At 38.8% G+C, this 22,348-nt stretch overlaps 1 protein-coding gene across 9 annotated transcripts in view; it reads right to left on the bottom strand.

The window, feature by feature from the left end:
* The window catches only part of LOC144243797 (uncharacterized), a 326,374-nt gene that overhangs the window by 128,726 nt on the left and 175,300 nt on the right, over nucleotides 1-22,348 (bottom strand). For 7 of the 9 annotated variants that reach the window (XR_013338776.1, XR_013338778.1, XR_013338777.1 and 4 more), the window contains one exon: nucleotides 20,797-20,867. The exons of the other annotated variants lie outside the window; for them this stretch is intronic. Coding sequence is in view for 3 of the 7 variants with exons in the window: in XM_077778943.1 (XP_077635069.1) it covers nucleotides 20,797-20,867 (71 nt within the window). In the remaining 4 variants the exon portion in view is untranslated. The remainder of the gene's footprint in view (nucleotides 1-20,796; nucleotides 20,868-22,348) is intronic. 9 annotated transcript variants of the gene reach the window in all.

Raw genomic sequence — 22,348 nt, 5'->3', positions numbered from 1 at the left:
GACTTGGGACGCCTGGGAGGCTCAGTCGGTTAAGCGTCGGACTTCGGCTCAGGTCATGATCTCGTGGTTTGTGAGCTTAAGCCCCACACTGGGCTCTGCGCTGACCACGTGGAGCCTATTGGGATCCTCTCTTTTCCTCTCTCTCTGTCCCTTCCATGCTCTCTCTCTCTCAAAATGAAGAAAATAAAAACATTTTGAAAAACTGGAAATGGACTATACATTATATAAATAATAAGCATAGCCATGTTAAATTTCCTAAATTTGATAGCTAGACTGTGGTTATGGAAGAAAATACTCTTGTTCTTGAGAAATATACAAAGAAGTATTAAGCGACAAAAATTCATGATGTATTCAATCTAATTTCAGACAGGTCTGCAAAAACTGTGTGTGTGTGTGTATGTGTGTGTACATGCATGCTCACACGTGTGCGTGCACATACACACACATGCAGTGAGAGAATTAAAAAGCAAATGTGGCAAAATAGTAAAAATTAGTGAATCTGTAGAAAGGGCATACAGATACTCTTCGTAATTTCATGAAACTTATCTCTAAATCAGAAATTATTCCCAAATAAATCTTTAAAAAAAAGAATTACTTTAAAGTCTTAAGAAACACTGACCAAAACTGGATGCACTGTTAAAATTGAATGTAGAGCATAACGATAATGCTAGAACTGGTAATTTGGAATTTTCACAAAATTGTGGAAGTGTTGCAAAATACTTGAATTATTTACCTGCTGATTACGGTCTTTCCATGAAATTGCATATTGTATATATTATCCAGTTGTACATACATATTACTGTACAGGGCTATTTACCAAAAATGTGTGTACTCTATATTTGTAGGCAATTTAGAGATTTTCCAGGGTCGTTTTTACTATTCTTGATTTTCAACTCATTTTAGAACTTAAAACCAGTTCTTAGAAGGTGTTAACTCAATGCATTTCTAGAAAGTCCACTTTTTCAAGGTCAGGTTTTGCAGGTCTAAATATTTAAGGATGCAGCTTATCCCTGCATTTAGGGGTCTGGGTGCTGGACAGTCTCCTTTTCCTCTTCACATCTGTATCTCGCCCTTTGCCACCCTGCCCTGAATCTAGGGGGCTGCGCTCAGAGCTTCTACACACCCTGGTTTCCAGTTGAATGTAAACGTGGAGAGCCGTCAGCAGGAGACCAGCGACGGAGGGCCAAGTGACACTTACTGCATCCCCAAGGCTTGCCCTGACCTGGCCAGTAAAGGCTGCATTTTCCTACTCTAGAGGCCATAGCCCCCACTGGCCAGCTTTTGTTCTGGTTTTCAGTAACAGCCCTGTCAAATGCTGGGTCCCCAAAAATATTACCAAAATTATCTGTTGATAAAGTAAAGCTGAGTTAGTTGCTTCTCACAGGAAGGCAGATCACTACCTTGACAGTCTTAGCAGCAACTTGCAGGGGGAAGAGCAAAGTCAGGATATATATGTTGTCTTGAAGGTCTGGTTCAAGGTAGCTTTTTCAGTGGGAGTGCTTGCCTACGACTGGGCAAAGCTCATGATACAATAGTTTAGGATTGGTGGATATAGCAAGAGAGGGTTTCCAGGTGAGTTAAAAAATAAACAACTGCTTGATAAGCTTGGTTGAGCTATCTGTTATCCTGAGTAGTGGATATTTACTCAAATGGGGATACGTTAAGCAGTATAGTATTGAGATGAATGGACATTCAGAAAGTTCCTAAAATAAGCGCTGAAGTTATTTGAAACGTCATCTTCCTGGGCATGAGTTGCCTGAAATAGCAAAGTCACGTCAATGTAGACCGTACACCCCGTGGGTGTAGGTGGTTTCCGTTCTCAGCTCCTGTCCTTTTAGGACTAGGGACGCAACAGCTCTCCACTGTGAGTAGCTGCAGGATCCTTTGCCCAGTGGTTGGTTTTCCTTTCCTGCCTACACCCTTGTCAATAATCTATTAAACCTTTTGCAATTACTCTATCTGAATGTGTGCCGGAGGCCGCGCCGGCTCCGACAGGTCCAGGGGTCCCTGAAGGATGGATGGTGTCGGCGAAAGAGAGTGAAAGAGCCCCGAGATCCTTTCTGATCACCAGGCAGGCATCTCTATCCTGTCGGTTTTGGTGTCTTTATTTATAGGTTAAATGATAACATGACATCAGAAAAAGGAATTTTTACAATGGGTAGCTCTTTGGGATAAGATGCTTTGGAAAGTGTACAGAAGCAGGTTTTACAGAAATATTCTTGCAGAACTATTGCAATTATAGTGAGGTTAAGTAAATCTTATAACTAGAGAATTAGGGTATTCTTAGTAAAAGACAGGATACATATTTGTTCTAAGTTAATAACGTTAAGGTTAGGTCATAGGTTAAGTGTATAGATGGGCTAAGAGTCATTCTGTCTGACTCTCAAATGTATGTGTTTGAGTTGGTTAATAAGTTGTTTGTGGAAACCTATTTGATGCTGAATGTGTGAACACCATGGAGGCCCTAAATGTGTCAGCCTTTTGTTTGTGGGTAATGCTTTAGCTACTCTTATCTATCCTCATCCTAGCCACCTGTAAGGGAGGGTGTTTGCAGAAAGTAGGCCTTGGGGAAGGGACTGCCATACGTCACCAATTAAAAGGTGTAAGTATTAACTTAAGTTCTGCCCTTATCTGTACCTTAACTCTAAATTAGGCTCTTTGTCTCGGGGCCAGGCTCAGTTGTAATTCTTGTGTTCTTAACCCCCTAAGTCTTGGATCTGCAAGGCCCTCAGGAAGAGCCTTTTGACAATCATCCGTAGAGCTTTCATCTAAAATCTCTCTTGTAAAGGCAGGACTATGCTTTTCCTTATGAGGTATCTGTGTTCAGAATATGGGTCTGATATGGAATATTGTGAGGCCTGGTCAATACCAGCACAACATGAGCCAGGAGTAGCAGGAGATACCAGTTTTCATTTCTCATGGCAGTAGCTGTGCAAACACTGCCATTTCCTTGCTGCGACTGCCATCCATAGAGGCCGGTGCGGCTCCTGGCAAATGTGCCATCTGTTTTGCATTTGTACTCTAACTGATAATTACGAGTTAGGTAAACATTTATTCATTTGTATATTTTATTAACTCAGCGACTCACAAAGATGTGCTCTATTGCCCAGTATTAATCAGGTGTGTTGCTAGTCCAAATCAGTATCATTGTGTATGGTTTGTTCACTGAAGGTGCAGTAAAATGTAAATTGTAAAGTCAAAGACCCTGCTTTGTTCCTGGATCTACTTGAGCCTGCCTACAGAAATGGTCTCGTTGACCTTTTGCACTCATCTTAACAGAGGCCAGGAGATACTTACACTGCTCTGGCCAAATACTGGGAATTTAGTACCTGCAGGTCCTAGCCATGCCCTTCTGCTCTGGTTTTGAAAACTGTACTTCATTCTGTTTCTCTCTGGGTCTCCATCTCCGTTATGATAAACTACACACTGACTCAAAACTGCTTTATTCTTGGCAGTCCTAGCTGCCAGAAACTGGAGACTTGACCATAGTTCCAAATGCAAGGGTGGCTACCAGCTGACTGCCTTGCCTGTTGCCTATGAGGAATTTAGCACCAGTCCATGCATTCCTCTTGCAAACCACTTCCTGGGGGAAGGGTATATATTTGTTTTAAACCCCCAATGCCACTGCCTACCCACATTACTTACCCTACTGCTAACCTCCTTGGTAGGGTATCTGTCCCCTAAGTATCTAACAGAGAAAATGGAAACAAGGGTTGTATGCCAACTTCCCCCATAATACACTCACAAAAGCTTGAAAGAAACTAAATCTTTAAAAGAAACAAAGCAAAGAATATAAATGCATGTCTAAATACATTTCCTGAATATATGGAAACTCTCTGCTCCTTCTCCTCCCTAGGAAGATCACCGTCATCTTTAATATACACACCTTGCAAATGTCCGGAAGCGCTGCATTGAATTATTTAGTATGATTTAGCATGGCTATTTGCTCTGTGCTAAACCTGTTTGGAATGAAATGAAGGAAAGGACATAAGACAGACACAGAGGAACACAGTCAGAGTTGCTAATCATAGGTAAATCACACTAGGTTTCATTCATCATTCTTTGCTTTCACGTCAGGAACTATTTTAACTTAGTTGTAATATGCACAATATGTTTATTTCAAGGAAATACAAAAACTCATATAATACATATCTCAGTACTTACAGAAATAAAAGTGAACTCTACACAAAAGCCTGTGTCACATGCAATTGCACTGACACTTTAAAAAAAGAGGGATAGTGTTTTCCTAAAGGACATGTTATGAATAACCAGTGTATGAGGAGGAAATATGAAATCTCCCTTCGGATTTCATATTGGACTCTACTCTAAGACAGCCAAGAAACTGTAAAACTAAAGTCATTTCAGGGACTTTGTGGGCCTCTCATGTAATGCATTACAAGGGGACAGTCTTCCTGCCGAGAATATGCATAATTTGTATCACATAAATTCCACACTATACAACCTAATATAGTGATTAAAAGCTTTGACTGTCAAGTTAAACAAATCTGGGTTTGAATGCTAGCTCAGTGGCTCTGAGAGCTTCTGCAAATTACTTTTATTTCATTAAACATTGGTTACTTCAACTAAAAATGGAGATAATGTTAGCACCTACTCATAAGGTAATTAAAATACTTAAATGAAATAATGCACAAAAAACCCCGAAAGCATGGTGTCTCACACATAGTAAACACTTGGCAACAGTGTGTCATTCACGTTGTTGTTTTAATATTGAACTGTACTAGGGTATGGCCAGTTTTCACATTTAACCCTACTATCTCCTTTTGGATGAAACTTAATAAATAACACTTTGCTAACTTCTCCCTCCCTGTACCACCAGTTGATAACATCCAACGGCCCATTAGGGATTTTTCGTGTGGGAGTAACACTTGCACATCAAAGTTGCTATGTCTGAAGTCAAACTTATCATCGTCCACCTAAAAGGAGTCCTCCTGATTTACCAACTGCTGTCAAACTGGAAAAATCCCTTTATTCTCAAAGATAGTGAGAGTCATAAATTTTATCTGATTCAATTAAAGGCTAAGAAAATTGGAAAACAGAACCTTGTATACATAGATAATCTGGATATCACCAATAGTCATTGTATTTATAGCATGACTGTAATCGCTAAAATGATAAGAAAAAAATGAAAAGGTTTTGAAAAGGTCAATCCAATTTGGAAACTTTTTTTTATCAAATTAAAATTTAAAACTCTTATTAATTTTTCCCAGGTCTCATAGTTATAAAAACAATGAAAATTCTTTATTTCTATAGTACCTGAAAGTTTACCAATATTTTTCGCATATATTAACTCTTCAAGTAGGGCTATTATTCTTGTTTTACATTTAATAACACAGAGATGATACTTCAGATTGGACTATGAGGAAATCCAAAGCCACTGATAATGTGGCAGGAGCCGACCTAAGGGAGGGACCGGCGATGCAGCTCTTCAAAAGAAGAACATTACAGGGAGAGCGAGCAGCAGGTGCAAAGGCCCTGAGACAGGAACATGGTTACTGTAGTGAGGGACTAGCAAGGTGGACCATGGGGCTGGAACAGAGATAGGCAGGAGCCCTATAATATAGGGGCTTGTAGGCAGTGAGAAAAGCGTTGACATCTTTACTGTGAACATCACCCAAAAGCTCTTTACTGCTAAGTGAAAGTTCTGGGGCATGACTTTGAGTCTTCCAATTCAAAATGTGAGATGGTGACCCACAAAAAGGGCTTTCAGGTAGTAGATAAGATCCTGGATGGCATCTTTAATTACCGTCATGAAACTCCACCATTTTATGTCCTCTACCACACCAGCATCCAACTTATCTAGAATCTGTCTGGTTCAAACTCGCCTATGAAACCAGCTCACATTCTCAGACATTTCTCTTTTCTCTCCTTTTGCTCAAATCTGTTCATGAGAACATAAGGGCCAAGAGGGCGGTCGCAGAAAAGATGATCCTTCTTGTGTTTTCTGCTTCAGCTACTTCTTCAAATTTAATTTTAACCCACACTCTGTCACACTTTCTAGTTGTGACATAAGACAAGTCATGTTAACTTCTTTGTTTTTCTCTTTCTGCAAAAATAAAGATTCTGATTCTATTGGTATTTTCAAAAGTTGCTTTAGCCCATAAAAATGAGGTAATGAATGTATACTGTTTTGGTCTCTCTTCCAGAAGGATGATATGTCAGCCAGTATTCATTAAGCAATTCTATGTTCCCAGCCTGTGCAAGGCTCCATGGAGCATAAAAAGAAGTAAATGCCTGAGCCCTGACTATAGAGAACTCAAAATTCTCTTCAGGAAAAGAAGAAGTCTCTATAGGAAACAACTAGAGCCTAAAGGTCTTAAAATTAAGAGAGGGATTTTGCCACATCTCTTAGGCTCTACTGCTTAATGGGGCCATTGAATTCAGTTGGCATCTGACTGGCCTTAGGCTTCTTTGAATTAATAGGAAGCTTTGGTCCTTACATCCCCCTTCAAGGTGTATAAGCTCTTTGTTGAAAAAAAAAATCATATTGGGCCTTACAAATAGAAAAAGATGTCAAGGTCATTTAGTCTTTTCAAGGAGATCAGGAACATAATGCATTTATGTTCTGTTCAGCAGGGCAGACTGAGTGGCTGTTTTCTAGTGATTTCTGAGAAGACCCCCGTACCCACCACCACCGTTAACTTTTCTCACTGGCCCAACCTATATTGCCTATAATTTCTACTTTTTGAGTCACTTTTCTGGAATAAATATATTCTGCAGTTAGAATGCTAGCAAGTTACTCAGAAGAACTAACCCATTAACTGATTATCATGGATTAATATATCATTTCATACCAAGGAGAAAGGCCTTAGGAGACTATAAGTATGAAAGGTTTTGGAAAAAGAAGTAATGTTTGAGAGAACTGGAATAAAGAAACCCAAGATCAGAGACCCTGAGACTTTCATGAGCCAAGATAAAAATACCTATCATCTGGGTACAGTGCTCAGAAGAGAAAAGGAATGTGAAGGGCAGATAAGAGCACTTAAGACTAACTCAGGCAACTCCCCAGTGTGGTCTGGGTTGCTCTGGTGTTCTAGACTGAGACTGGACAGCTTAAGTGAACTTGGAGATACCCTGCTTCAATTCCTCCACTTCAAGAAAACACCGCCTGGGACATTTGAGTGACTTATTCAACTCAATTCAGTAAGTAAGTGACAGAGTGAAAATTAGAAATCTAGATTCCTGACTCCCCACCTGTTTTGCAAAGTTAAAAAAAAAAAGTGGCAAGTGGCTCTCAAGATTAGGATCTTTGGTTAGGGTTTTTCCAGATCCTATTTTCAAGGATTTCAGTCTCTGAATTAAAGGTTCTTTTATTTTGGCTATTCTGAATGTTTATTCAAGAAAAAGCTATTAGACAGGGCTTAAACTGGGATTAGCATGCAAAGAAACTTAAATCCTTGGTAGAACATTTCTGGAAATTCAGAAGTAGAAAAGTTCTCCTGGATCAGAGGTTGGTGCAATATGCAGGCACATTTCCTCTTTTCTTCCCACACTCGCATCTTAAAAATAATACCAGACAGTACTAGACATCAAAGACAGCCAGCTGAGACAGGAGGAAGTGACTGTTCAAACAGGGAGGGATTCAGCAAGGTAAGTCCCTAACAAATAAGCCCTGGTGATAAATGACACAAAGCCATCACCCAACTAATCAACGTCTCCAAAAAGATATAGAACTAGCCCACAAACACCAACATGCCTGATAATGTTGGTAATTGATTCAATTTTGTACACAGATAGTGTTTGATAAAAACAGCTAAAAAATAAAACATTTCCTAGCTTTTTTTTTTCAGCTAAAGGGAAGACATCATGGTACAATGAAAAGAAACTAATGTTTTAATTGCATAGATATGCTTTTTTATTCCTGGTTCCAGGATACAAGAAAGAGTATCATAAAGAGAAGTGTGAGAGGGAAGATATGAATTTTATTTGTTTTGCATATCTATTCGGTATCTGTATCGTTTAGAGACCATACTGGACTCTGGTGAAAGTCAATGTTAAGGAGTTAAGAAGACTCGGGCTCAATACTCTTTATTGACCACATGACCAGGAGCAAGCTATTAATCTTACTTCTCTTAAAACAGTAATAATTAAAACCAATTTATACAATTGTCATGAAGACTGACATTGAAAAAAAAATCACATGTAAAGCACCTAGCATAATGCCTAGCATAAAGTAAGCATTTGACAAAAATATATTCCCTGTCCTTTAGGTGCCCTCTAAGGAAAAGCAATTCTCTATATAAAGTAATTTAAGAAGAATTTGCCAACATATTCTAGCCCTCAAATATTTTGTCAATCATTTAAAATTTGGGTTATTTACACTCAAAGATTTCTTGGCGCTTGAAAATACCACCAAGATGGGGCACCTGGGTGGCTCAGTCGGTTAAACCTCTGACTTCGGCTCAGGTCACGATCTCACAGTTCATGGGTTCGAGCCCCTGGTCGGGCTCTGTGCTGACAGCTAGCTCAGAGCCTGGAGCCTATTTCGGATTCTGTGTCTCCCTCTCTCTGACCCTCCACTGCTCTCTCTCTCTCAGAAATAAATTAAAAAAAAAATTTAAAAATGTAAAAAAAAAAAAAAAAAAGAAAATACCACCAAGACTTTAAGATAAAAAATTTGGAAGGCATTCAATTTTAGAGCAGTGAAATAAAAATGTTGAATTCCTATGTGGGAACAGGTATTATAAGCAAAGTCTAAGATAAACAGCAGACTGGAAGAAAATATTTGCAATGCAAGAGTTAGTAGTCCTATTTTTGTTAAGAGTTCCTATTAATCAAAAATACAAATGTCAATGGGAAAATGGTCAAAATATTTGAATAGAGAACTTACCAAAACTCTACAAATTGTCACTAGGCATATTAAAAAAAATGCTCAGCTCTATTAATAAGAAAAGAAATACAAGATACAAAATAAAACAAAGAGATATTATTTTGCTTATCAGATTATCAAAATTAAATAGATCAATAATATGCAGATCAGCAGGCTTAAAAGTCAAAGGGAAGATAATATTTTTAGAGGAAAATATGGTATTACCTATAAAAGATTTAGATGCTTATACTCCTTGACCCAGAAATACACTAGAAAAAGAATTATGGGCATAACCAATATAAGTGTAAATAGTGCACTATTATTTGAAATATCCAAATCACTGGGAACGGCTACAAGTAACAGTAAAATATTTCTAAGTGGCTGAAATATATGAAAGTTTTATTATCTCATGTGCCAAAAGGCATGAAAGATTATCCTGAGTGTTGGTTAATTGATTCGTTCAGGGATGTCATGAAGAACAATGGTTACTACCATCTTTTCCCTCTACTTGGCATGTAAACTTTGTTCTCACAATAACTGTACTTGTAAACATACAGAGCCACAAATCCGGGCTTCATACGAACACGGAACAAAAGATGAACAGTCATCCTTTTGTAACCTATGGAAATGTCTTTCTAAGAAACTTTGTGTTTAGACATCCTCTTATTTCCCTTTGGCCACAATCATATCACATATCCATTTCTAAGCAAATGCCTAGCTAGCAAAGAGAATGTGATTCCCTTACTTGGTTTAAGAAAGAACACGCATCCTAGCCTTTAAGTATGTGACCAAAACTACATATGGGACCTCCTTTAAAGGAACAGGACAAACAATGGCAGGGAAATATTCTATACTTTGATTGAAAAAACTGGATACACAATTAGTTACCTCTGTTGAGTAGGATTGAGAGGTAAATAAGTCAGAACAGGATTGTTGTGATAACAAACAGACTCTGAATTTCAAAAAGTTAATGCGATAACAATATAGGGTTCCTTTCATTCAGGTCATAGTCTTTTTAAGTTGCCTGGCTCTCCTTGACAGCTCACCTTCCAAGTGTCATAGGGATCTAGATTTCTTCTAACTTGTAGTTCTACTTGATCTCAAACAGATCACTGCCAAAATTATTGCAAAAATTAAAGAGAGTATAAAGCCTCCACGGGGATTTCAGAGCCAGCCTTGGGAGTGGGTTACATTACTTCTACTAACACCCCATTGGCCAGAATACATGGTCCTTCCCCTGATTGCAAGAGAGGCTGGGGAAGGTAGTTTGTGTTCTCAGAAAAGGAAAGCAAAATTCCAGTTGTGTTATATAAAGATTTGTCTCCATCAGAGGGGATTTTTTTAAAAAACGATTTTTTGGTAACTATGGAAAATAGTATAGAGGTTCTTCAAAAAATAAAAATAGAACTAACCTATGATCCAGTAATTGCACTACTAGGTATTTACCCAAAGAATATGAAGACACTAATTCAAAAGTATACATGCACCCCTATGTTTATTGCAGGATTATTTACAATGGCCAAAATACAGAAGCAGCCTAAGTGTCCAGTGACAGATGAATAGCTAGAGAGAGAGAAAGACAGAGAGAAAGTAGAATATTATTCAGCCATAAAAAATGAAATCTTCCCATTTGCAGCAACATGGACGGAGCTAAAGAATATTATGCTAAGAGAAATAAGTCAGTCAGAGAGAGACAAATACCATATGATCCCACTCATACGTGGAATTTAAGAAACAAAACAAATAAGCAAAAGAAGAAAGAGAGAGAGAGAAACAAACCAAGAAACAGACTCTTAAGTATAGACAACAAACTGATGGTTATCAGACAAGAGGTGGGGGGGAAGGGTGAAATAGGTGATAGGCATTAAGGAGTACACTTATCATGATGAAAAAATTAAAACCAATTAAAATAAACTGGTTAAGATGGTAAATTTTATGTTATGTATATTTTACCACAATAAAAACAACCCCCTAAAAAAGACTTTTCTTCTTTACTTTATACATTTATCCTAAGTATACAGAAAGTTATGTATAAATTAGAACAGTTATGTATAGAGAGGTGGGGGGAAGAGGCCCCGGTCATGCCTGATAAGTAATTTTGCTTGGTTCTGATAATATTTAATTCCATTTTCCTTGTATGAAATTCNGAGAGAGAGAGAGAAACAGCATGATCAGGGGAGGGGCAGAGAGAGAGGAAGACACAGAATCTGAAGCAGGCTCTAGGCTCTGAACTGTCAGCATAGATCCTGATGTGGAGCTTGAACCCACAAACTGTGAGATCATGACCTGAGCCAAAGTTGGACGCTTAACCCACTGAGCCACCCAAGTATCCCTAAAGTTATATTCTTTCATTTGGCAAACATCTAGAGGGCTTAATACCATGCACCAGTTCTAGGTATATACTAGTTGAAGTTCTAGGGGTATACTAGTATCTTGAATGTTTGCCTGAAAACTTCATTATAATAACATTAATATTTCCTGTGTTAGGTTAACCATAATTCATTTGAATTGCTGGTTGTTGCTGTTACCGTTTCACACTATTATTAATAATTCTGCAATTTTTTTTTTTATTCATCATGGGGACTTTGATACAGAAGAAAATTCTAGTGGAGAGTCTATAGGTTATGGATTCACCTTCAAGCATGCTAAAAGGTCAAGGATTCAAAATCTTGGAGGTAAAGAAAGTCAGGGCATTCTAGACAGAAATCTCAGGAACACACAGGGAGACATGGGAATTGGCCTCACTGCTTTTTTGAGATACTATTTCTTTGTATTTTTGTTCACTTCTCTTTTTTATTTTGTTTCTTATTGTGGCAAAATACATAACATAAAAGTTACTATTGTAGCCATTTTTGAGTGTTCAATTCAGTGGCATTAAGAATATTTACAACATTGTACAGTTGTCACCACTATTTATTTACAGAAATTTTCATCACCCTACACAGAAACCCCGTATTCATTAAGCAATCATTCCCCATTTCCCTCTTCCCTCAGCCTTTCGTAACTACACTAATCTGTTTTGTATCTTTGCAGATTTTGCCTTTTCTGGATATTTCATATAAAAGCAATCATACAATACGTGGCCTTTTGTGTCTCGCTTTTTAGATGATTTAGCATGAGTCAGTTATGTGATCATCTGCGAGTTTATCTGAAACTAGTCCTATTGAGCAAAGGGACTTTTCAAAACCATTAATTTTTCTCTACACAAAGAAGAAGTCATAGAGTAGTTGGAAGAGGTAAACATATAAACAGGAAATTATAATAACATATGGTAAATGCAATGACAGAAATTTTCATGGAGTGTTTGGTAGGAATGCAATTATCCCAAACTGGGTAGCTTCAAAGGCATTTTATAGAGGTGACACCAAGTTTTTGTATTAATAGATTAAGAAATGTTAATAAAGCAAAGTGGTCTTAGGAAAAGAAGGAAAGCGATGTGAGATATGTATATGTATATATGTGTATGTGTGTATATGTATATATATATATATGTGTGTGTGTGTATATACGCATGTGCGTGTATATTGAAAAGGACACCTTAAAATGCTTGAAGCAAAATGGCAGCTGAGCAGTCTGCTAAGTAAACTGTAACTCAGAGGCAAGGCCATGGAACATTCTGGGTTAGGAGGATTGCCACTGGAAGAATTCACGGTAGCAAACCTCCAAGCCATCAGCACAATCTCTAGGGCCAGTCTTTCACTCAGATCAGGTCTCATCTCTCTCAAAATCTTCAGTCACGCATTAATTCACAAACATTTTAATACTTGAGTCTTCATTGGCTCATAATCATCTTTATTCACATTTTATTTCTGGCTGCCGCAAACAGATATTATCTGAACAGGCATAGGCACATGGGAGAGACTGCATTGAATCCTAATGGAGTATCACTATCTCTTACGGGCAATGTAAAATCAAGCAATGAAAAAGACGGTGGGGTAGAAATCTCTTCTTTTTATGAAAATAAATAAATAATGAATGAATTAAATAAATAAATAAATAAATAAATAAATAAATAAATAGATAACGTGATGTCTTAGCCTAGGCGAGGATGAGGATTAGTAACAAAACTAAGCAATTATGACCATTTCTTATTTCAGGAACTTCTATGGTTTCTTGCCTGTGCAGCACACTCTTTTCCTTGAGTGACTTCAACCTGCCTATACTTTGTTTCCTGTCATTTTGCTTGTTCTGCCCATCAAGCCTTTTCCCATTCTCAAGCCAAAGCATGCAAACATGAGCCCAGATCCTAGAACTCCCCAGGAACTAATGGACAGCTTTTCTCACCACCACCTTTGGGATGATTCAACATCATCATAGTTGCTTTTAGGATTCAAGCTTTGGGGAGGGCTAGATTAACTGGCTGACTTGGGATCACATGCAATCTCTCTTCACAACTCAGACTGTAGTTTATTCCAAGCCTCCGGAGAACATGTAGAGTTGTGCTCAATGCTAGAGAAATGGTTCCACTAGGCATGAGGTTTCTACTGCTCTGTACCTTGACTGCCAGCTATTGCAAAAAATAAAAACTTCTTCTAACTCAACATCCTTCCATGACCCTAAGCCCAAATCAAGAATTTCTCTCTAGTCAAATTCATATCTACCAGTTCTAAAAAATGCAAAAAGGAAAAGTCATTGCTCTATGTACACTTTACATTGGCGTGATTTTCACTGCTTACACAAGAGGATGCTGAAAGTTCCATCTTTGTAAAAGAATTAACAATCACCCTCAGCACATGATACCCAACTCCTTTCAAGATGAATTTTAAGATAAAGGAAACAAACAAAGTAAAACCTAGGCTTTCTTCAGACGAACAAAGAAATGCAGAAGAGCCATAATCTTGGAGAAGTAGAAAAACAGGCAGGAAGGAATGTGTAATCTTACCACAAATAATAGATTCAGGTAGCTCAAGGATAATATTTTCTTTTAGAAATATTCATTATACTTGCCTGGAGAACTGAAAACCATTGTTCTTTGGCCAAAAAAAATTAGAGGAAGAATGTTGGATTTTATACAATCCATTTCCCTATGTACATAGTACTAGATAACCAAAATAAGCATTTAAAAATACCCATCATATTTTAGGCACTCAGAGAAGGTAATGTATAAGGAGCCCTACTCCTTCCTATAGCTGAAAAGGGAAAATATTTAAAAATAAAGAAATAAAAGACTATTGGATTTTATGTTATTATCATGGTCTGGGAGGAAGAGGTTTTGGACAGTGGTATGCACATTACTTACAACTGCCACAAACAGAAGGTGCCAAATGTTGGGTGCTATGGCAGGTAAGAGAACCGGCTTTGGAGTTGGGCACTCTTGGGCTTGAATTCAGACCCTCCTATTCACTTTCTCACTTGACTTCAGGCATGCTTCTTCTTCCTTCCTCCTCCTCCTCCTCCTCCTCCTCCCTTCTTCCTAATTCCTTCTTCTTCTTCTTCCTCTTCCTCTTCCTCTTCTTCTTCTTCTTAGTTTATATATTTCTTTTGAAAGGGAGAAGGAGAATCCCAAACAGGTTCTGTGCTATTAGTATGGAGCCCAACACAGGGCTCAATCCCATGAACGGTGAGACCATGATCTGAGCTGAAGTGGGACACTTAACTGGCTGAGCCACCCAGGTGTCCCTCTAAGAAATTCTTTTTCTTTTTTAATGTTTATTTATTTTTGAGAGAGAGAAAGACAGAGCGAGAGTGGGGGAGGGTCAGAGAGACAGGGAGACACAAAATCTGAAGCAAGCTCCGGACTCTGCCAGCACAGAGCCTGATGCAGGGCTCGAACTCACAAACAGCGAGATCGTGACCTGAGCTGAAGTCAGACGCTGAACTGACAGAGAGACAGGGAGAAGGTGCCCCCTTCTAAAAAAATTTTAAGCACAGGAAAGTCACTTATTCCTCAAGACTGGCATCCCACTTTGAGAAAACTTTCCAGAGGTCAAGCAAACTTTTTTCAGTAAAGAAGTAGACACTGACTACCTTTGGCTTTGTGGGCCACATATAGTCTACATTGCTGCTCGTTCTGCTTCCTTGATCATGCTCTGATAGTATAAAAACTGTTCTTCACTCATAATCTGTTATGAATTGAATTTTTGTGTCTCCCCAAAATGTATATGTTGAACCCCTAACCTCCAATGCAATAGTATTTGGAGATGGAGCCTTTGGGAGGCAAGTAGGTTGTGAGCGTGGCGCCCTAATGAATGGCATTAGTCATCAGCACCCTTAGAAGACAAGGCATGAGAGAGCTTGCTGCTTCTCTCTCCCTCAGCCATGTGAGGATACAAGGGGGAGATGGCCATCTCTAAACCGGGAAGTAGGTCCTTACCAGACACCAGTGAGTCAGCACCTTCATCCTGGACTTTCTAGTCTCCAGAACTGACCAAAAAATGTTTATGTTTAAGATGCCCCATCTGTGATGTTCTGTATAGCCACCCAAGCCAGGACATGGCCCATACAAAAACAGTCCATGAAAACAGTACGGAGGATCCTCAAAAAATTAAAAATAGAATTACCATGTGACCTAGAAATTCCATCTCTGGGAATATATCCGAAGGAAACCTAAACACTAACTGGAAAAGATATGTGTACCCCCATATTCATAGCAACACTGTTTACAATAGCCAAGACATGGTAACAAGTTTCTATCGATGAATGAATGGATAAAGAGATAAAGGAATGCATAATGAGTATATAATGCAATGGAATATTATTCAAGGACACAAGGACATCCTACCATTTGCAACAATTGGAGAAAGTTCAAAGGTATTGTCCTAAATGAAGTAAGTCAGACAGAGGAAGGCAAATATTGTATCTCACTTATATGTAGAACCAACACACACACACACACACACACACACACACACACACACATACACACACACACAGACCTGTAGAAAAAGAGATCAGTTTTGTGGTTGTCAGAGGAAGGGAAAGGAGAAAACGGAGGAAGGTGGTCAAAAGGTATAAACTTCTGGCTATAAGAAAGACTAGGGATGTGATATACAACATGATGATTATAGCTAGTGCTGCTGCAATATATCTGGGAAAAATTATAAAGAAACAAGATCTAAGAGTTCTCATCACAAAGAGAATATTTTTTTCTTTTCTTTTTATTGTCTCTTTGTAAGATGATGGATGTTAGCTAAACCTATTATCATCATTTCGCAATATGTGTGAATCAAACACTCATGCTGGTATACCTTAAATTTATACAGCCGTGTATGCCAATTATTTCTCAGTAAAAATGGAGGAAAAAAAAGCCAAAATAGGCCCTGGGCAAAATTCCACTTGCCATAGTTTGCCAGCTCCTGTTCTAAAACGTGATGATGCTTTAAAACATAAAAAATTAAAGTAAATAAAAATTAAAAATAATTAAATGTGATTACTCTTCTCAATATTAAGCCAGAATCTACCCCCTCAGTATTTCCTTCCCTTAGCCTTGGTTCAGCATAAGCAAATATAATAGAATCTGTCCTTGATCTTCCACTTGGCTCACTCCAACTCTATGGGATACGTTCGATGGTTATTCCATTTTACAGACAGGGAGGTCTTGTTAGGAGTAGGGATTCAGGAGACAAAACATAAAGCTTCAAGAAACTCCACCCTGAGGTCCTACCTCTGCCCCAGAGAAACACAAAGATACCAGAGTCCTCTTTTGGCAGTTCTTGAAACAGCTGTCAAATTCACAAAATATTTTTTCACATTAAATACTGTCTGATTTCCTGCTGCTTAAATAATATAGCTTTAAATCTCTCTGTGGTGATCATTTTCCTTTAAGTAAGGTCTTTTTCAAGTTTGTTCCCCACTTAATAGCTTCAGCCAACATTGATCTTTTCCCTTCTTACTTATCAATATAATTTTGTTCCATACCTAGTATGTAGAATATGGATTTATGAATATATACATGTGGGCACAGGATTATATAATTATTCAACTCTCTCTGCCTTTCTTTTTCATGTGTGAAGCACATATATTCAAAATTTTATTTTGTTCTGACTTGTTATGAATTTTGCCTGTGTAAATTTCCTTTCATCTAAGTTAATATAAACTCTTTTGGATGCACAATGGGAAAACCAAAATCATCCTTTAATTACCAAAGATCGCTCAAAATTGGATAACAGATCCCCAAATGATGACCATTTTCAAACAGAAAATAATGGAAGAAAGCCATAGCCAACTATATGGTAGGTAGCCTCTGAGATGGCCTTCATTGATCCCCACCCCTCGGCACAGTGGTAACTCATACCCTTATGTATGTAACACCCTCCCTGGGTCTGTGCTGGACCTAATGACTGCTTCTAATAAATGGAATACAGTACAAGTGATGGGATGTCACTTCCAAGATTGGTTGCACAGACTCATTTCTTACTAGATCTCTGTTTCTCTCTCCCTCTGTCCTCTCTGAGTCCTCTATTATTCTCTCACTTGCTCACTCTTATGGTGCCAGTTGTCATGACGTGAATTTCCCTGTGGAGAGGCCCACGTGGCAAACAACAGGTTAACCTCTAGCCAAAACCAGCAAGCAACTGAGGCCCTTAGTCTAACAGCCTAAAGAGAACCAAATCTGGCCAACAGCCATGTGAGGGAGCTTGGAAATGGGCCCTCCCCCAGTCAAGTGTTGACATGACTATAGCCCCTGACACTTTGATTATAGCTTATAAGAAAGGCTAAGCTCAAGTCTAAATTGTGTCTTTATTTCTGATATCCGGAAACTATGACATAATAAATGATTACTAGTTTAAGCTGGTATGTTTCGGAGTCACTTGTTACACAGCAATAGATAACTATATTATAACTAATATAATAAGGATTTGGTCTTACCAAAAGTAAGGAGACTACTTAGTGAGTTAGAGGTTTCCTTTTGGCATGATGAAAATGCTCTGGAATTAGATGGTGGTAAGGAGATACAACATTGTAAATGTACTAAATGCTACTGAATTGTAAACTTCAAAGTGGTTACTTTTTGTTCTGTGAATTTTAGCTCAATTTTTTTTTTTAATAAAGGAAGCAGCAGAAGACAAAGAAACAAAGAGAAAAATGGGAAGATAAAAGGAAAGAAGAAAAGTTTATGTAAGAACACCCACAAGAAAAACTGTGCATCACAAAGAATGAAAACTATGATCAAAATCTGGCAGCAAGTTACTCAACATAATGAATCTGTTGAGATAAATATAGAGACCCCAGGGCTCTGTTAGGAAAGGGCAAGATGACGCAAGGAGCTAAAATTTACAAAGCGGCAGCAAATGATAAAAAGGTTTTACTGCGAAAGAAGGAAATAAGATGAGGGGCAGGAAGGTGCTGTTTTCTTAATAAATAATTCTAGTATGATTTATCCCTTCAAATTACATAAATGTATAATTTATTTCAAAACTAAACTTCACACAGCCAAAAAGGAAAGTAGTAAAATGATTTTAATTTTAAAACTCTAGCAAACATTGTGTGTAGCCAGGGGTAGAATTAAGGGTGGCCACCTTTGAACTTGCTTTTTGTTTTTGTTTTGGTTTTTTTCTCATGTGCCAAAACCCTGATTGCAGAAGTACACTCACAATCAGGAATCCAATTAACAAACAGAAACTAGAACTTCTTTTGCTGATGAGGTAAGATGTTACATGTACTCTGGACAGGGACAATTGTCTCAATTATTTTGCAATTAGAAAAGCATTTCTTTGTCATGGCATGTATACTGTACTTTCTCTGAGACTTAGTGTTTGCTTTTGGGAAATGTATATGCAACTTGTACTCATGGTATCCAAGCCAGGCCCCCTCCTGCCCTTCCTCATGTTGCTTTTTCAGCTCAGTGATTCTTAACTCCGTGTTGTAGAATCAGGGAAGCTTAAAAAAAATCAGGGTCCCACAATCAGATACTCTTGATTTTGCTTCGCTGGAACATGGCCTCGGCATTGGGTAGAAATAGACCACTCTCTCTAAACACAACAGAGAAACGGAACAGAACAAATCTGTGTTCTAGACAGGAAGATCTCAGAATTTGGGAAATACAGCACCGAGAATGATTCTGTTCCCATACATCCTGGAAACATGTCCTGGAAATGTGGGTGGGATTGATGAAAAACGCTAGGGCCGAATCAATGGCTGTGAATAAAAGACGATGAGGGAGGCTGAAGTCTCAAACTGTAGGCTGGATGAAAGGGGCACAGTGCTGAGAATGGAACTATAAGGCTAGGCAGTTTGGTGGGTCTGAGTAGGGACTTTCCAGGGAAAGAGATAATTTATGGTGCTTTCTCCTTTGTGTCCACACTCTTTGTGGACTGAAATATTTCATCCATAACAAGTCCTCCTTATGCCTCTACCCAAAATCCCCCAACACAGCCCTTGTGTGACTGATTCAGAAAGTGATCAAATTATGTTTAGAGACAAACCACTGGCAAAGACGGTGTTAGGGGCTGAATCGTATGCCCCCAAAGTTCATGTGTTAAAGTTCTAACATCTAGGATCTCAGGATGTAATCTTACTTGGAGATGGGTTCTTAATCAAGTAAAAGTGAGGTCATATTAGGGTAGGTTGTCCGATATGACTGTTGTCCTTATTTAAAAGGGGAAATTTGCACATGGAGATGAGAACAGATGGATGACAAAGATGATGAGACAAAGAACAAGGCCAGGTACCAGCCATGAAGAGAGGCCCAAAACAGATCCCTCATTCACAACCCTCAAAAGGGCTGTGAAAAAAATACACTCTTGTTGTTTAAGCTACCCAGTTTGTGGCACTTTGTTACATCAGCTCTCAAAAACGAATACAGAGGACGTTGGCCTTTCCTATAGGGTGAGAGGGCTTTTTAGAACAACAATTCCTGTTTTTTTGAAGGGGCAGGAGATATCAGATTACCCCTAGAATAAGCCAAATGATTTATTCCAGTATAATAAAAAAGTCATATACATCCCAAAGAGTTTAATTTTCAATATCTAAATACATCCTGTGGCGTAATGTGAAATATATATTTGGCCTTCGTCCCCAGTTCCTGGCACACTGATCCTAAAGCTTTTTGAATTTCCCGAGTGACAGAACTGTCTTTTGATATTCCTGAGCATCTTTCAATCATTCCTGAGTTTATGATAAGAAGGTGACATTGAGGGACCCTAGATACATCAGAATGGGGGCTACTCCCCAAAAAGAACAAGAACTTTCAGCCCCACTCCTGGGCCTCCAGGGAGAGAAGAAGGGCTACAGATTGAATTCAATCACCAATGGCCAATTCCTTAATCAATCATGTCAACATAAGGAAACCTCCATAGAAACACCCAAACAACGGGATTCAGAGAGCATCCTGGTTGGTGAATACATCTAGGTGCTAGGAGGGTGGCATGCCTGGGAGGGGCATGGAAGAGCAGTGCCCCTTCCCCCCTACCTTGTCCTGCGCAATACTTCCCTTTGGCCCCTCGTAACCTGTATCCTTTATATAAAACTGGTAATAGTATGTAAAGTGCTTTCCTAAATTCTGTGAGACATTCTAGGGAATTAATGAACCTTAGGAGGAGGTTGTGGGAACCTCTGAATTTGTAGCAAGTCAGACAGAAGTGTGGGTAACTTGGTACCTAATATTTGCAACGGGGTCTGAATTGGGAACAGTTTTTGGACTGAGCCTTTAAGCCTGCAGAGTCTAATGTTAACCCCAGGTAGTTACTGTCAGGATCAAACTGAATTGTCAGAAACCCATTTGATGTTTGAAAAACTGGAAAACTGTCGAGTCACAAACATGTATATCCTGTAAGGTAAATAAGAAGATGATGGTCATATTGCTGCTCATTCATTCACTTATCTTTTAAGGGACACTTACCACATAAGAGCCTCTTGCTGCAGCCCCTACAACTCAATGGGATGGCAAGGAGGGGACAATGGCTTCCCAGGAAACACAGCCACAGATTCTCAGAGTCACCCAGCTCTCCTTAGCAGCCTCTGCCTGGGCGGCAGCTGAGCACAGACAGGAAGAGTGGGAGAGCGTGGGTGAGGTCAGGAAGGAAACCAACCTGGCTTCGGCTCCCACCAGCTCTTCCTTTCTTCCCCCTCCTCCTCTGGTGCTTCAAGGCCTTTTTTCTCCCTTTGGACAAGAAATAAAGGTGGCATGAAGTGCAAATTACTGGTTGGCAGCCACTGCAGTTTTTGTCACTGACAATTCTCACTCCCGAGCCACTTAGATTTCCCTGGGCCAAGGCAATTTACTGCCTCCTCTTCCGTCTACATGAACATGCCACCCCGGATCCACACGCAGCCCCAGGAGCACAAACGCAAACCCTCTCCTTTCCCTGCGTCTCACACTTCTGACCTTTGACCTGCTGGAGTGGTGCATTTGTGAGTTGTTTCCCTGCAGCTGGCACAGGTGGAGAGCCATACAGAGTGGGCTTAGGTTTGGGGCAGGTATGGATTCGAATTCCCCCGTGCTCATTACCTCTGTGTCTTGTAGAAGTCCCTTCAAGGCTCTAAACTGGCTTCCCTTCTATAAAATGCAATTTTAACCCAAGGAGGTGCTAGGCAGGAAGGTTTAATTTGTCAGGTAGGTTGGAGCAGTCACTTAAGATAACTACAGAAAACCACCAAGATCATATAACTTTTGGAGAACCGAAGAAAACCTACACTATAGTAAAAAATGCAACTATTTTTATCTTCCCAATAAGTGAATGTATTGTGGTTTAGAAAGACTTAATGAAATCTGAATGGAGTCAGCTCTACAGGCAAGAAGGAATTCTTTACAATTGTATATTAAGCCCTCTTCACCCCAGGGTTCCCGGGGTTCTGTTAGAGCAGAAGTGGCTACAGGCCCAGGCATCTGCAAAGAGATTTTCCTTTATTCCTCCTTAGGAAAGTTTCATTGGTAAACTTTAACACACAAAGAATTTTTTAGATTTGTATGCCAAAAATGAAGTATTATGTACTTTGTGAGTGTTCTAAGGAATATTTAGAGTAATTCTAATGATACTCAATTTACCAGATACAATGATTTTGAGCTTCATTTTTAACAAATGTTTATCCTATTATTCTGACAGAGCACAGGCAATGGAAATATGAATATATATAACTTTTCAGTATTTCATGTTTTTCAAATATCCAGAGTAATACATTCTTATAATGTATAAAAACACTATAAAAGAGCAGACTGGCAAATCTGCAGGCTGCAATCATGCTGAACAACCTCTCCCTTTCTCTCTCTCACACACACACACACACACATACACACACACACACACACACACTCACAGCTTGGTATGTATCCTTTCAAACCATTCTCTCCATCCAATTTATACATGCATATTTATACATATCCAAAGGGCTTATACTGTTGTTACTGTTTTTAAAATATATAATTATAGTATACACATTACTGGGCAATGTGGGCCTTCTACACTTGTATATATTAAAAATGTCCCGTACTAGTAGACACATTTCTAACTTGATCTATTTTCTAGACTTTATGCATATATTCACATACATTAAACATTTTATACATAACAGATTCATATCAAACATTCTGAAAGACTTTCTGTTAAGCCTTTTTCTCCTAATTTTATTTTTTATTTCTCCACA

Source organism: Crocuta crocuta, unplaced genomic scaffold (assembly GCF_008692635.1).
Source record: "Crocuta crocuta isolate KB4526 unplaced genomic scaffold, BGI_CrCroc_1.0 scaffold448, whole genome shotgun sequence".
Taxonomy (NCBI): domain Eukaryota; kingdom Metazoa; phylum Chordata; class Mammalia; order Carnivora; family Hyaenidae; genus Crocuta; species Crocuta crocuta.
The sequence above is the reverse complement of the archived record's forward strand: the minus strand, read 5'-3'. Positions and strand labels throughout refer to the sequence as shown.